Here is a 14,868-nt window from a genome sequence, read left to right on the forward strand (position 1 = left end):
GGCGCTTTTGAAATCCGTGCAGGATGATGAACATGAACGTTTTATTTTTTGAGTGCAATTTCTCAACGAGATCAAGCTGAGAAATTGCAAAGATCCAATTGATAAATCTCTGTACAAGTGCATGCGTCCTGTAAAACGGAAGAGGGTTTGTTCTCAAGTTGCAGCACTCACAAAATTCACCATATTAATACAAACTTGGTGTGCCAGCCAACCAAACACCACAACAAAAAAATGTCTGCAAACAAACCTTCGCACACGGCGACCACATCTGAAAATTATCAAGACCTTCCAGTCATCATCAATGGTGCTGGATTGGTTGGATGTTTGGCTGCTCTTTACATGGCACAACATCATTCGCAAAGAGTCATTTTGATTGACAAGAGACAGGATTATCGATCACACCGATATGAAGGAAGATCCATCAACTTGGCCATTAGTCATCGTGCTTTCAAAGCTCTCGGAGGTATTGATAAGAGTTTCATTGATCATTTCAAAAATGAACAGATTGGATTAAAAATGACTGGTCGTGGTCTTCACATGAAAGATAAAGTCAAAACAGCTGAACAACAAGATCAATTCGGAGAAGGCAAATTGGGATATCAACCTTATGGTACGAATGAAAATGAATATATTGTTTCTGTTGGAAGACACTATTTGAATTGTTTCTTGTTGGAAGAATTGGAAAAGAGATTCTCTAGTCGCATTCAAGTTGTGTTTGAAGTGACACCTACGAAATTAGAGTTTAGAAAAATTACTGACTCCCAGAATGGAAAGGAAGAAACAATCTCAATACTGAGTTACAAGGATAAGAGTAACGTGTCACACAGCGTTACAGGAAAATTTATTATTGGATGTGATGGATTGAATTCTTTTGTTCGTCAACAATTACAAATCAATCCCAATGCTCGATTTTCCTATTCACAAACCTATATTTCACATGCTTACAAAGAATTATCCATTCGAGCTGACCCAAAAACGAAAGATTTTATCATGAGAAAGGACTGTTTACATATTTGGCCACGTGGTGATTTCATGCTCATTGCCTTACCAAATCCAACAAAAGACTTTACTTTCACGTTGTTCATGCGTCATTTGAAGAAGAAGGATTACGGGGAAGATGAAAAAACTGCCTATGGTCAGCCCTCCTTTGAAAGTGTTGAGCTCGGAGATTGTAAGAGTTATGACGAGTTGACAGAAGAAAAGAAGGAACAAAATGTTCGCAAATTCTTTAAGGAACAATTTCCTGATGCATATGATATGGTCAAAGATCATTTAATGGAAGATTGGAATTCCAATCCAACAAGTGCCTTGTCTTACATTCAATGCAACCCTCATCATTATGAAGGAAAAGTAGTACTGTTGGGAGATTCTGCTCATGCAATTATTCCATTTTATGGACAAGGAGTCAATTGCGGATTTGAAGATTGTTTGGTCTTCTCAAACATACTTAAGGAGGAACAAAATAAGAATGGATGGAAGAATGACAAATTTAGTTCTGAGTTGTTGGAAAGAGTTTTTACAAGATACAGTGAAGAACGAAAACCCTCTGCTGACGCCATCCTTAATTTGTCACTCCACAACTTTGTGGTGATGCGTGCAAAGACTGCAGATCCCTTATTCCTTGTTGAACAGGCAATCATGCGATTCTTGCATAGAAACTTCCCAACCGTACACGCATTCAAACCATTGTATACTATGGTTGCATTTACTCCAGAGAGAACATACTCTGACGCTTGGAATTCACATGTGAAGAGAGAGGAAACCATCCAAAAGTTGAAGAAATTTGTTGTAAGCTCATTAACTACATGCACCGTTGCAGCTCTCTCTGTATTTGTGTACTCGAGATTGTATGGCAAAGCTCAACCAACAACTACTACACCACCAACAACCACGACCCTTAGCTATGTTAGTGACTTGGCGAACGCATCTATGAAACGTTTAAGTTCCTTGTTTGGATATAACCAAGCATCTCAATAGACCAACACGGATTGAACTCTTTCAGCTTTCCCTCTCGACAAATATTGAACAATGAAGATAAAACCGAGTGGCGTGAAGGGTGTAATTGCTTTTAAAAGCATCTGATATATAAACAGTCCATGAATTACCACCACTTACCAATATATTTCCTTGGAACCTTGTATCCATAAGTAAAATGCTCTCGTGCCAAGTCCAATAATTTGCTTGCAACACCTCGCCTTCTCATTGTGTTGCTAACCCATATACGACTAACCCCAAGAACGGCCTTTGTGTATTCGGAATTTGAACATTCAGAAAGGTCATGAAAATTCATATCTGTCATGTCCAAACTTGGATGATTATCGTTCAAGTGAGTAGTTGTTGGTGATGGTTGTGCATCTAAACTTAAACTTAGTTGTGTGCTCATTGTTTGTTTAAAAACTTGATAGAGTGAATCCAAACTGCTTGTAGAGTTTTTTCGTGATTCGAAAATAATTGGTTTTGCTTTTGTAATACCTTCGGCGATCAAACATGCAACCATATTTCTGCTATCTTTTTGTATGCATACATAGAGCTTGTAAGGCTTGGATAGAAAATCTTCTTCTAACTCATCATAATTTAAACCACCATCTACTACCTTCTTAATTTCCAATACTTTTCTTTTGATGCTTGAAAATTTACTTATTTCAATAAATTCCAAGTCATTTAAAAACCCAATAGTTTCATAGTATTTAGTAGTTGGAATTTTTATAGAATCTTCATCCTGAGAGTTTTGTTTTGTGGCGTCCTCTTGATTCGAATCGTCCAGTAATGAATTCTCTTCAAAAATTGATTGGGCCAATGAGTGGTCTCCATTATTTTTTGTTGATTCATCATTTTCATATGAATCACTGCATTCTATGGTTGTGTTTCGTTTGGTTTTGATCGGTTCTTTTTGTTTACTGCTTCGGACAATAATATCATCTTCACAAACCACTCCAACATGGACACGTTTATCTCTTTTCTTTTTAGCTTTGTAAGTTTTGCGAATCATGGCCTTTCCGAACCGTACAGCGAGCTCTCGCTGCTTCTTCTTTTCTTCCTGCCGAGAAGTGTCATCAAGGCTTGCTTTCATTTTTTCTTTCTTTTGAGAACGAATTTCGGTTGTTTCTCTCTAATTTGGGTAGATGTTCGATGTGATGATGTGAGTTGGTCTGTGTTGCTTTGTACGGCTGACTTGATGATTGAGTAGGTGAGCGAAGCGAGAGAGTTGGCTTGATGCTGTGTCGGAAGTTGCTGGCATGACGAAATATTTTTTTGATGGGGAATTTTCGATTTCATTTCATTTCTTGAGAAACTTCCTAACACAAAAAACACATTTCAATTTCATTTCATTTTATTTCTTTCAACGATTATAAGCTCTCTAATAGGAGGGTTTTTTATCGAGGGACAACTCTCTCTTTCGGATTCAAATTTAAAAATGCAAGAAGACATCACTGTTTGCTCCGATGATCGTGATGATGACGAATTGTTTTGCAATGACATTTACCAATTAACACCATCAGCTTTTATTTCAAAATATTCTGCCACTTCATCATTCTCATCTATTCCGACAGATGTCTTGTGTTACATCATCTTGCAATATTTAGATTGGAAAACGGTTTTCAAGAGCTGCCTATTGGTGAGCAAGGACTTTTACCGAAAAATTGCAAATAACAGACAATTGTTTATTAACTTGTATAACGAACTATTTGTGATGAAACAAGAAGAAATTGATCGTCTAACCATTGATTATTTACAACAACCATCATCTTTTAAACATAAAAAGATATTTACAAGCCAATACTATCAATACTATGGTAGTTCTAAAATGTATGGCGGACTATTATATCCCAATGAGCATTATCACTTTTGTGATGACTATGACTATTTAGAATTGAATGAACAAGTATTTCAATCCATGAAAAGCATATTACAAAAGCTCTATGTGAAGAACTGCACCATGACAGAACATAAATTAATGTTGATTAGAAAAGCATGGGAAAACTCAGTTTCAATATTAAGAAAGACAAATGGTATTACTCCCTCAAGAACATTGAAAAAGAATGAAAATCAAGCACTGCTTGCTCTGATTAAGAAAATTATCAAAGATAGGCTATTTATGAGAAAGTACTTTAATCATGATTTGAAATCAAAATATTTTGGAAAAAGGACCTATCACTATTTTTATAATGGACAATCAACGAAAAGACAGGAGGCAATGGAAATGGCTAAAAACATGCCCGATGTTACACAACAACTTGAGGACTTATTTTACTATGCGGACGCTGAACAATACGATGGGTATCAGTGGTACGAACTTGAAGAGATTGTTCTTGGTTATGAATCCACATTTAATGGAGTAGCTTCCAAATTTCTGAATTTCATGGAATCCAATCAAGAAGTGTTTCCCCTTACTAACATTGTTTCTCTGTTTTGTCGTAAGTAGTGTTTGACTGAAAGCATCATTATTTACGATTATGTGTCACAAACTGGAATAGACAACTTGGTCGATTATGAAAGCATGATATCCTGCTTGTACAACCCTGACCCACTAGCGTTCTTCAGCTTGTGTCCGAATTTAAAGGCGTATGCATCACGAGGCAAATATTGTTCATTCTCGGTTATTAGAAGTAATTATCTATCCATTTTGATTTTAGTGTCTGGTGGGATGGAGTCCAAAACATTGAGCTCTGTATTGAAATGCCATTTTCCACAACTCAAGCATCTGGAATTGTGGTTTGGAGATACCAGGTATGGAAACGAGATTGTGTGTCAACATTTAGAACACCTCTTAAGTGAGCAAGAAAATGGTAAATTTCCCATTCTAGAATATTTTGGAATTAGAAATTGTGAAAACATTCATCTATTTGTCCCATTAATTGGAAATTGTGCATTACTTTCTCGAATTAGAATATTAGATTTGTCTCTAAGCGCTATTGCGTTGGAAGACATTCAGAAATTGTTGGCAATATTAAAAAAGAGAACAAGAGGCAGCTTTCCATTGTTAGAAGCAATCGATTTTCATCGGTGTGCTAGAGTTCCACCTGAAGTGGTAGAAGAGTTTATTGAGCTTGAGGTTATGGTTGACGTTGCACACTCGGCTAGATATATTGCAGTTGGAGAGTAGTGGTTAATGATTGTGCCATGATACGATCATACAAACACCAAAAAACAGCTCTTTAAAATTTATCCATTTAAAGAGTAATGATTTCTCCTTGTTTGCATTTCATGATGCGAAGGCTGGACATTGAGTTTTGTATTCCAATCGCCAATGGGTATAGTCACACGTTTAACACTACTAAAAGCGACAGAATATTACCATGTTTACCAATGGTACTAAAATGCTGAATTTTTGTTGGATGCAGCACGAAGGATTCATCCATACTTCCGCTCAAGTCTCAACACAACAGTGTTCTTAAAATCTCCATATTTAGACAGCCGTCAACAGACTAAATAACCCAAATTAATACAAAAAAAGGCCAACATCCCGAGCTACAAATGCCAGTTGTCTCCCACACTACAACAAGCACAGACATTAGCTCTAACCGATATTTCGGAGAAGATGAAGACGAATCCATCTCTGAGAACTACGATATGTCTTCTCTTCCACAGCCACTTTCAACTGGCCATCACCATTACCATCATCAACATGCCGCTAGGTCAGCTTCTATGATAACAAACTATCAAACAGCTTCTTCTTCAATATTCCAAGACAATCTAAGTAATAGTACGTCGGAGGACCATCCTCATCATCATGGAAATACTTTCAAAATTTTAATAAGCGGGGGAGGTTTTGCAGGTCTAGTTTCAGCGTACTATTTGCTCAATCATACCAATCAATTTACGACTAATTATCATGGTAATTTACCAATTGAAATCACAATTGTAGAAAAAGCCTCCATGTACAGACAAGTTGGTGCAGTTATCACATTGGAAGGAGAACAGGTGTTGCGTACTTTGAAGGAAATGAATATCGAAGAGGAATTGAACAGTATCGAGATTCCAAGAACCAAACAACATTTTTTCACACAGAACGGTCGCCATGTTAGAAGTTTTGATGAGAGCTCCGTTATGGCGGCGCATCCGACGTTGAAGCGCACTAAAAACCTGTCAGATATTCGTCAAGTCAAAAATGAATATGAAAGCATAAAAAAATTTATTCGTTGAATGTCATGCAGTAGAATTGGTAATAGTTCTGGTTTAGGGTGCTAGCAAGGATCTGTCTTCCGTGAGCTGTTCGTTGGCACGCTGTTGTTTTACAAGCTTCAGCTGAAGCGAATAATGGTGTAACGTCCTATGGCTCTATATTTCGTTTCAGTTTGTCTGTTGTGCAGTAAGAACCAAGTTGCTTCGTTCTTCAAACCTTGCAAACCAATCAGGAAGAGACTCACTCATTTTATTTTTGATTCCTTTGGAGTTTACTCAAATCAGCTGACGTGGGATTGACGAATATCTGACAGGTTTCTAGTACCAATTGCGCCGCCATATATAAGGAGGAGGGACGAAGATATGAAAGACACAAATTTCACGAAATTTTGATGAAAAGAATTAAACCAATGATTGTCAGACGAAATGGAAACGTCACAGTTCTAACAAACGTTTGTGGCAATAGAGCAGACTCTAATCACGACGAAGATGATGGTAATCATTTTAGAATGAATCATGTTATTTACAGTATGAGACCAAGCTTGTTCAATAAGGACAAGATTGAAGTCACACTCATGAATAAGAGCGACTGGCTGCATTTACAAAATCAGAAAGAAACTCAAAGGAAGACACCTCAAACACCTAGAAAAGCCCTGGATTGCAGTAACTTGGATGAAAAAAAGGAAACACCAATGAACAGACTATCCAAACTACAAAAGAGAAAATCTACTGGATCTTCAGGAGATTTGCAAAAACTAGAGGAAGTAGCAATTGAAAAAGAAAAACAACAAACTATACCGTCTCAATCTCCTGGATGGAGACGATTTTTCCAAAAGAAGGAATCCAACGCTCAGTCACCTGCCACAACACAGAAAGACACACAATCCCCTTCGTCTTCGTTCACGCAGCTGAATAGAACCAATTCATCAACAAGCTCCTCACAAATGAGAGATAGAAGTACTTCAATGAGAGATCTTTTCATTACTTTTAATGATGGTGAAGACTTTGAAAACTCAGTGTATCAAGCTATGGAAGACCGCAAACTTTACAACATTGACAAGGAAGAATTTGATCTAGTCATTGGAGCCGATGGTATTCACAGTCAAACAAGAGCTCTTATATTTGGTGATGAAAGTAACTTTAAGCACTTTTTGGGTGTGGGATACTTTTCGTTTATTGTAGACTTGATTACCTGTGACGACGACATGCAACAACTCAGTGAAAAATATTGGAGCTGTGTTTATGGAGATGCTAAAAAATCATCAACAGATTCGTTTGATCCATCACAAGCTAGTTCAATTCCTGGTTAGAGCCATTGACACCTGAACGTTTGTCACGCATGTTAGAAGCCTCCAAAAAGATTGCGGAGCATGTCAAGGACGCTGAATCTGCCTCAATACTTCTCACCAATGGAAGGTATCTCAATATATTACGATATGGAAAAAAGATTGCTGTTACCTGTGTGAGCAGAGAACCTTCAGAGGAAGAAATGGAAAAGGATAGTCAAGTGTACAGTGTTGGAGTGAGCAAATCCTTTGTGGATAGTGCTGCTGAACCGCTTCAAGAGAAGAGAATGGCAGTCTCAATGAACGATTTGGAAAAGCATGAGAAACATGAATCTATTCCAGAAAAACTCAGAAAACGATTCTCTCTATTTAAAAAGTCTAATCCAGAAGGCCATACCAAACATGCCATCTCGAACCATGACCCATCTCTCACCAATCAACTTTATTCCTTTGATGCTAGCAAAATGCATGACTATCATTTCGACAACACTCATACTCACGATAGTACAAGTTCAAGCTTACACACTAGCAGCGGTGACAGTACCGAGACAGACCATGACGAAGAGATGTATGAAGAAGATGAGGAAATTGCTGAAGCATTTATGGAAATGGTGAATGAATCTGTGGCTGCAAAACAAAGCATTACTCCCATCACTACTGATGAGAAGGCAGAACAACCCCTTCCATCCACGTCCACAGAAAACATGAAAGATGTTGAATGCTCAACAACAACAACCAATGAATCACCATCGAAAAAGAAAAAACAAGACAAGTCTCATCACTCGAAGACATTCTTTATTTCAGCAGAGAAGCGAAAAACCTTTTTGCAAGACAAGTTTAAGGATTGTGAATTTCTCTTCCATGACATCATGGAACTCGTTTTCGACAGCCGAATAATCTATTACGATGATTTAGCTCAAATACGAAATCTTAATAGTTGGCATAAGGGTCGATGTGTTCTCGTTGGAGATGCCTGTCAAGCATTAACACCATTGAGCGGTAAAGGAGGTGCTCTTGCAATTATTGCTGCCAAAAAGTTGGGTCAAGAATTGAGAACAGCTCTCGAACTTCATGCATCCAAAGAAGGTGAAGAGAATTTACACACCATTCCATTGGAAAAGAGCGTCTTCTTTAGTAGCTGTTTGGAAAGCGCATTCAATAATTATCAATCAGCCATGCAAGAAAGAATCAAACATGTTCAAAAGAAAACAGTTTGGGAAGGCGTTGATGTGTTTTTAGCAAAATCTGGTGTGAAACGAATGGTTCGAGATGGTGCCTTGAGATTTTTGCCAAAGAGTGTCTTGCTGAAAATGACAAAGAAAGAAGAGGAGTCAAAGGTGATTTAATTGTTGTTGTTATTGTTGTATCAGATATATTCGAATCATGTAAATTTTGTCAATTTTGTTGAGCGAGGAAAACATTATTTCACATCTTTCAATTCATTTGAGGTTTGCAACGTGTTTGCATCATGGGATGGTTTTTTTCCACCGCTATTATTGGTCTCTCCGCCACAACAGCAGCAGCATAGAGCAGCCATAAACTTCTCCCAACAATCCTGACCTTCCTTAACATTGATATCCTTACTGATATTTCCTTCTAACTCATCGAGAGGACCATAAATAAATCGAACTCCAAAAGTGAACAAGAACACAACCACTCTTTGAATACCATACGCAAAGATAAACATGTAATAATCGACAAACACAGAGACAGAGGCCAAAATAACCACAATATTCACTAACAAGTTCAAAAAAGTTTGAAGAGAAATGGCAATCATGATGGTTCGTTGAGCTTTCTTTCTCTTTGAAGTGACCTTTCCCATCTCATCATTCAACAATTGTTTGGTCAAAATATTTGTCAAATAAAAGTTAATCACACCACTAATACATGAAAAGATCATGATCAATCCAGAAATGGCAATTGAGGCATAAAAAATGTAGAGAGAAGCACGCACTGCACTTTCCACATCGAAGGATGGATTGTTTTCTCCATAATAGGGAACAGTCAATGAAATCAAAATGGCTGGAACAAGCAATGACAGTAATCCAACTGTTGCCACACCTGCCACGATCGAGTAAATTCGAATTGCAGTTTGATGATTTTTGGTTTTTTCAAATTCTCCATTCTGCATCCACAATCGTTTCGGATTGTAATAAATTTCATAGAGAACTTTGGTGGTGAGGCATTGAGATAAAAAGCAAAGACCTGCTGTGATGACAATACCTAGGTATTGGGAAAATGAAGTTGATGATTCGAACAAATCCGACCCATGACGCATGTTCCGTGGTTGTGTCAAAGAATTGCGCAAGAAATTTAAAATCCATCACGAAACCAAACGAAACAAAACGAAACAAAACGACATTTAACACATCATCTTCGGAACACACACATCACCAAAACTTACATTCATAATTGATCATTAATAGTACTTGAGGAACGACTTGTCTTGCTTCCACTAATTTTGCAGTCGCTGTCGCAATACCAGAAGCACTCGCCAGAATTTGAAGTGCCGACAATGGAATAATCAAAGTTTGTAAATACTTGTTGTTTTGTACCAATGATTTCCATCGCATAAACAAACGAAACAGTTTAAAGCAAACGAGAAATGAAAACACTGGAAATGTAATACCATCAATGGTTAGAGACACAATGCTTTGATTTCGAACATATGGAGTGAGTTGTGTTGAATTGGTCGTGGAGTTGTTGTTATTGATGACCGGAGAGGTATTATTGTTGAGTGACGAGTTGGCAATCTCATGTATGTTGAACAAAGAGAAGGCAAAGTATGGAAGAAGGAATGGTTCACTGCCATGAAATGTTGACATTTTGTTGTGTGTGTGTGAAAAACTCTGCTGACAGACAGCTAATGAATGATGAAAAGCATGATTCCTTTTGTAATCAACTTCGATTCGGCATGTTAAATTAAGGAGCGACCTGTGGAGAAAATTTAGGAAATCCGAACGAGTTGTTGACATGGAGTCCATGGTCTCTTTTTATGTTATGGTTATCAAAATGAACTTGATGATTACAAGTAAAGTGACAAGATTTTGCAACGTTTCATTAGAATCTCTTTCAAAGCAATAACAATTTACTGTTTTCTCAAGGGGTGTTTTTTGAGTCTGACGATCCAATTGTTTTTCGACTTGTCAAATTGCAAAATCTGAGACGTGTCGTTCATTTGGAGAAAATCCTTAAGTTTCATATTACCCTCAATTTTCCAACCTAATTGTTTGATCAAAGTACCAACGACAGATAAATCTGCTTCGTATGGATAGTCTTTGGACAATTGTTCAATGATTAGTAAAATACTGTGGAATGTTGCAATCTTTGGCTCTTTTTTAGAATCTCCTAGTCCAGATGATTTGTTATCTGAATATTCGACCATCATGTCATTTCCTCTCTGTACAACTGTTAAATGTGGAGATATTTGGGAAATTTTGCGCTGTAAATGTTTCGTGTTGTATCCAAGAGATTTGTAATACTTTTTCAAGGCCATGTAACTCATTCTTCGATTTGGCATTTCCTTCACCTTACTTTCTAGTTCAAGTAATAAATCATTGCTAATACTCTTTTTGCTAGCTGTGCTCGAGTCTGAGGTTGTACTTTGTGTATCATCATGATCTTCGGTGGAAGGAGGAGGTTTTACACTTTTTCCTGTTTCTTCTTTTCTCTTGAATGAAGGAATTGGCAATTCTTGTCCACTTCTCAGTAAGAGTAAGGTTGGAGAGGAGCTCGGTGATTCATTGCTCTTCTTTTGTAACAAAGTATTGGAAGGTTTCGTTTGGTTTAACAACCATGATGGTTGTTGTTGCTTGGGAATGAGAGATTGCATATTTGGTGATATTAATGGGTTGGATGAGCTATTTACATCTTCGTTTTCATAGGAACCATTCCATAAATCTTCGCTAATATGTGAGTCATTAGGCTGGGTTGAATCTTCATAATTTTGCTCGTCAAACAAGAGCATGGAAGACAAGGAAGGATATTTGGGAGGAATATATTCAACATTTTCAGGAATCAAACTTAATACAGTGTCTCTGTCTGTTAATGAGATCAACAACATGTTTCCTTTTTGTTCCAATTTGAAAATTCCAACAAGATTTCCATTCTTATCTCCCATAGTGTTAAACTCAATTAACTTCTTTTTCAAAGCTTTTGGCTTGATATTATATGTAAACAATCTATTGCTTAATGCACCTAACTCCATACTATCCTCCAAGAGCAATAAAAAACATATCAAGTGCATGTCATTAATGTCCAGATCACGCTTGTTTGGTGGAGACAGATAACGTAGCATATAATTTTCAAGGCTCATATGAGAAGATGCAGAAGGAAGAGAATTTTTGTCAGTATCGATCATCTCTTGTTCATTGTTCTCTTCTACACTAGCTTGGCTTGTTTCATGAGCAGAATTTCTTGACAATGGTTTTAACTCGATTTCTACCGTTTTTGATACCTCATCGCTAGCTGCAAGGGGTTGCAATGATGAAACCTCATTTAACAATGTTGGAGTGCTAACAACTTCTTTTTTAACACGAGATTCTTTTGGAATTTCCTGCGAAATGATGGATGAGAGGCTTTCGGCTCCAGTGCTCGTTGTCTTTACAGGCATGGTAGACACTTTGACATTGGAGGGTAAAAGCTTTAGCACCTTTTTTCTATCAACTAGAATGATATTTGTAGAGTTGTTGGCCTTTGTTAATTCTAAAAACTTGCCACTATCATAGCTCTCAATAAATTTCTTCAATTTCTTGGGTTGGATGTTTAAATTAACCAACTTGGAGCTTAGATTTCCTAGCTCTAAAGGTTCTAAATATTTCAATAATATGAAACTGATTAATTTGATATCTTTTGGAACGAGCTCTCGAGGTGTCTGAGGAGCAACAGATTCAATATATTCATCCAACGTCATTTGAGTTTTGGATTTTGAAGGTTTCACAGGAGACGAAGTAATGTCCACTACCGCAGGCGTAGTTGTACTCTCCTTGGATGATGGCATTTGTAAGCCTCCTCCTTGCAAAAGTCTACGTTTTTCTTGCTCCATTCCAGCAATGGAGTCATTTAGAATCTCTTCAAATGGGATCCAAAATGTACTGCTTTGTAATAAGGTATTTAGTGATTGATCCTCGTCAAATACGGATCCTCCGTGTTGACTTTGGTCTTTTTTGATCACTACAACACTTGGAATCGATTGATATTTCAACCTAGCCAATAAGTTACAAAAATCTTGATCTCCAGTTAATAGAATAATTGCTGAGCTTGGGATAGTATTGTAGAATGACATGGAATAATGATTGTGGCCAAAGAACTGAGGAAAAATTGGTCTACTGAAAATATTCAAGTCCATTAATACATCTGTAATCATCATCTTATCAACAACCTCTTTTCTTGTTGTGCCTAAATGTGGAACATCAATAAGATGGCATCCATTTTGATAAAACTCTGTTCTTCTATATTTTGGAATTTGGTACATATCTCCATAGACCTAATTGTATTATGATGTCAGAGGAAAATCGTCGTCATTCACAGTTTCACGTACCTTTATAAATGGTGCATTAACCTTAATGATAACATTTGAATTTGGAAATTGAGTGGCATAATAATTGGTTAATTCTTTTTCCAGCCTTGTCAATAGGCATGTCAAAAACAAGCTAGTTGTGGTAATGTTACTTTTTTGTTCCTCCAATTTAGAGACTATTTGTGATGAAGGAATCATGTTTGAAGAGAGTGAAATATTTTCGTAATCCCAATAAATTAAACATTGAATGACATGATAGTGTGGTAAAGAGCCATGCATACTATTTGGTAAACTAGAAACTTGTTGTTGATGCGTGGTAAAATTGTCTCCACTATGGATGACATCCGAATTCATATTAATAGCTTGACTTGCGACATTCTCCAAATTGCTGATTGAATTCATTTCCAAAATTTGATTCAAAAGCCTGTTATTATATTCATTGATATGAAATTTTGTTTCTTGTATTTGTTCATCAACATCCTCTTGTTTGTTCCGTGCTTGGGTACTTGGTTTGATGTCTTCTTCTTGGGTGGATGATGACGACGCAGTAGAAGATGGTAGGGATTGCGGCGATAACTCCTCTATAATTATATTTGCAGAATTATAAAATTCTGTGGGTGCTGTTGTTGTGTTTTCCATGGATTCTAGATTATGCTCAGCGAGAGGTGTTGCGTTTGTAAAATCATTTGATGATGTTGATTCTTCTGATGGAAGAGAGGTGATAGTCTCTTGAACACCAGTGCACAAACTCTCCAGGTGCTCTGCTGCTTCAAAGGTTGGCTGTTGAGGTTGTGTATTGTGATTTTCGAAAAAGTGCGAATAAAAAATCGACGATTTTTTCGCGATTTTTTTCGAGATCGAAATGAGCGACATTGATGCGTTGTCGTTTTGACTTGATGTTGATTATTGTGATTTTCGAAAAAGTGCGAAAAAAAATCGAGTAAAATCGAAAACGACTTGCTCAAATTCGGTCAACCATCATTTTTTGGACGTTTCTTCCCGAAAACGATTTTGCTTGATGTTGACGAGATACGATGTTGATGCTATTCGTGCAAAGTCGAAAAAATCGATTACGATCGACCTGAATCGATTACCTCAACACGATTCATTTCTCAACGTCGATGTTTTTCGTCCAAAATCGAAAAAATCAATTATGATCGACCTGAATCGATTTTCTTGATCGTCAGAGTTGAAAAAATCGATCATGAAGAACCTTTAATCAAATAAACTCTGATAATTTGCTTCTATTTGATTTTTCTCCTCTTCCTCTTTTTGTCTAATCTTCTCTTTCTTTACCTCAATCAATTTTGCAACTTCATTCACCAATTTGGTCAAAGGTTTTACATACTGTTCCTCTTGTTTAGCAATATCTTCTTCTTGTTTTTTAAATCTCTCAAGTAACTCCTCCTTTTCTTTCTGAATTTTCAATAATTGATCTGCAATAACTTTTGAATTATTTTCTTCCATGTCTTTCGATCTGAATGTTCTGATTCGCTGTCACTACTGTCACCTTGAATTTGTGAAGCCAATGATTGTTTTTTGTTGGAGTGAGCAGAAATCTCTTTTTCAATCTCGTTAACAATCCATTTCTTGTTTTCTTGAATGAAAGTATCAAAAAAATCTTTCACACGTTTGTCATCTTTTGGGGCGTTGCATGTTGCTGGTAAACCATCTTTGTATTTTCTTGAACCTTTAGCAGTAGGAAATGTGAAATTTGTATTTTTTTTTGTTTCTAATTGGAGCTTCTTGAAAACTTTGCTTGCTGCTTTTGAATTTGTCATTCCATGAGAATAGAGCTCATTTGAACAAATAGGTAATGTGGTTGCGAGTATTTCGCAAAAACGATCAAACGTGTTCCACTTTGTTTTGTCTTTGCCCATTTTTTTTCAGTGAGAAAACCGTTGTTATTGTTTTTTGACGTTGACACAATCGCACAAAAAA

The 14,868-nt window shown here is 36.9% G+C and overlaps 9 protein-coding genes across 9 annotated transcripts; 5 read left to right on the top strand and 4 right to left on the bottom strand.

The window, feature by feature from the left end:
• Window positions 1-231: 231 nt before the first annotated feature.
• C9374_014051 (uncharacterized protein) lies at window positions 232-1,977 on the top strand (the record flags this gene model as incomplete). Its single annotated transcript, XM_044689996.1, has 1 exon — window positions 232-1,977. The coding sequence occupies one exon, from the start codon at window positions 232-234 to the stop codon at window positions 1,975-1,977; it is 1,746 nt and encodes a 581-aa protein (XP_044553483.1).
• Window positions 1,978-2,101: 124 nt separating this feature from the next.
• Window positions 2,102-3,070, bottom strand: C9374_014052 (uncharacterized protein; the record flags this gene model as incomplete). The annotated part of the gene is made up of 1 exon (XM_044689997.1): window positions 2,102-3,070. One exon carries the CDS (start codon window positions 3,068-3,070, stop codon window positions 2,102-2,104), a length of 969 nt encoding a protein of 322 aa, XP_044553484.1.
• A 345-nt stretch (window positions 3,071-3,415) lies between these two features.
• On the top strand, window positions 3,416-5,104 carry C9374_014053 (uncharacterized protein; the record flags this gene model as incomplete). Its single annotated transcript, XM_044689998.1, has 2 exons — window positions 3,416-4,415; window positions 4,476-5,104. 2 exons carry the CDS (start codon window positions 3,416-3,418, stop codon window positions 5,102-5,104), a joined length of 1,629 nt encoding a protein of 542 aa, XP_044553485.1.
• Window positions 5,105-5,475: 371 nt separating this feature from the next.
• Window positions 5,476-6,144, top strand: C9374_014054 (uncharacterized protein; the record flags this gene model as incomplete). Its single annotated transcript, XM_044689999.1, has 1 exon — window positions 5,476-6,144. One exon carries the CDS (start codon window positions 5,476-5,478, stop codon window positions 6,142-6,144), a length of 669 nt encoding a protein of 222 aa, XP_044553486.1.
• Window positions 6,145-6,533: 389 nt separating this feature from the next.
• On the top strand, window positions 6,534-7,433 carry C9374_014055 (uncharacterized protein; the record flags this gene model as incomplete). The annotated part of the gene is made up of 1 exon (XM_044690000.1): window positions 6,534-7,433. The coding sequence occupies one exon, from the start codon at window positions 6,534-6,536 to the stop codon at window positions 7,431-7,433; it is 900 nt and encodes a 299-aa protein (XP_044553487.1).
• A 29-nt stretch (window positions 7,434-7,462) lies between these two features.
• On the top strand, window positions 7,463-8,755 carry C9374_014056 (uncharacterized protein; the record flags this gene model as incomplete). The annotated part of the gene is made up of 1 exon (XM_044690001.1): window positions 7,463-8,755. One exon carries the CDS (start codon window positions 7,463-7,465, stop codon window positions 8,753-8,755), a length of 1,293 nt encoding a protein of 430 aa, XP_044553488.1.
• A 74-nt stretch (window positions 8,756-8,829) lies between these two features.
• Window positions 8,830-10,234, bottom strand: C9374_014057 (uncharacterized protein; the record flags this gene model as incomplete). Its single annotated transcript, XM_044690002.1, has 2 exons — window positions 8,830-9,632; window positions 9,814-10,234. 2 exons carry the CDS (start codon window positions 10,232-10,234, stop codon window positions 8,830-8,832), a joined length of 1,224 nt encoding a protein of 407 aa, XP_044553489.1.
• Window positions 10,235-10,497: 263 nt separating this feature from the next.
• C9374_014058 (uncharacterized protein) lies at window positions 10,498-13,800 on the bottom strand (the record flags this gene model as incomplete). The annotated part of the gene is made up of 2 exons (XM_044690004.1): window positions 10,498-12,894; window positions 12,949-13,800. The coding sequence occupies 2 exons, from the start codon at window positions 13,798-13,800 to the stop codon at window positions 10,498-10,500; spliced, it is 3,249 nt and encodes a 1,082-aa protein (XP_044553490.1).
• Window positions 13,801-14,142: 342 nt separating this feature from the next.
• Window positions 14,143-14,807, bottom strand: C9374_014059 (uncharacterized protein; the record flags this gene model as incomplete). The annotated part of the gene is made up of 2 exons (XM_044690005.1): window positions 14,143-14,363; window positions 14,432-14,807. The coding sequence occupies 2 exons, from the start codon at window positions 14,805-14,807 to the stop codon at window positions 14,143-14,145; spliced, it is 597 nt and encodes a 198-aa protein (XP_044553491.1).
• Window positions 14,808-14,868: the final 61 nt, after the last annotated feature.

This window comes from Naegleria lovaniensis, assembly GCF_003324165.1.
Source record: "Naegleria lovaniensis strain ATCC 30569 chromosome Unknown tig007, whole genome shotgun sequence".
Classification (NCBI taxonomy): domain Eukaryota; phylum Heterolobosea; class Eutetramitea; order Acrasida; family Naegleriidae; genus Naegleria; species Naegleria lovaniensis.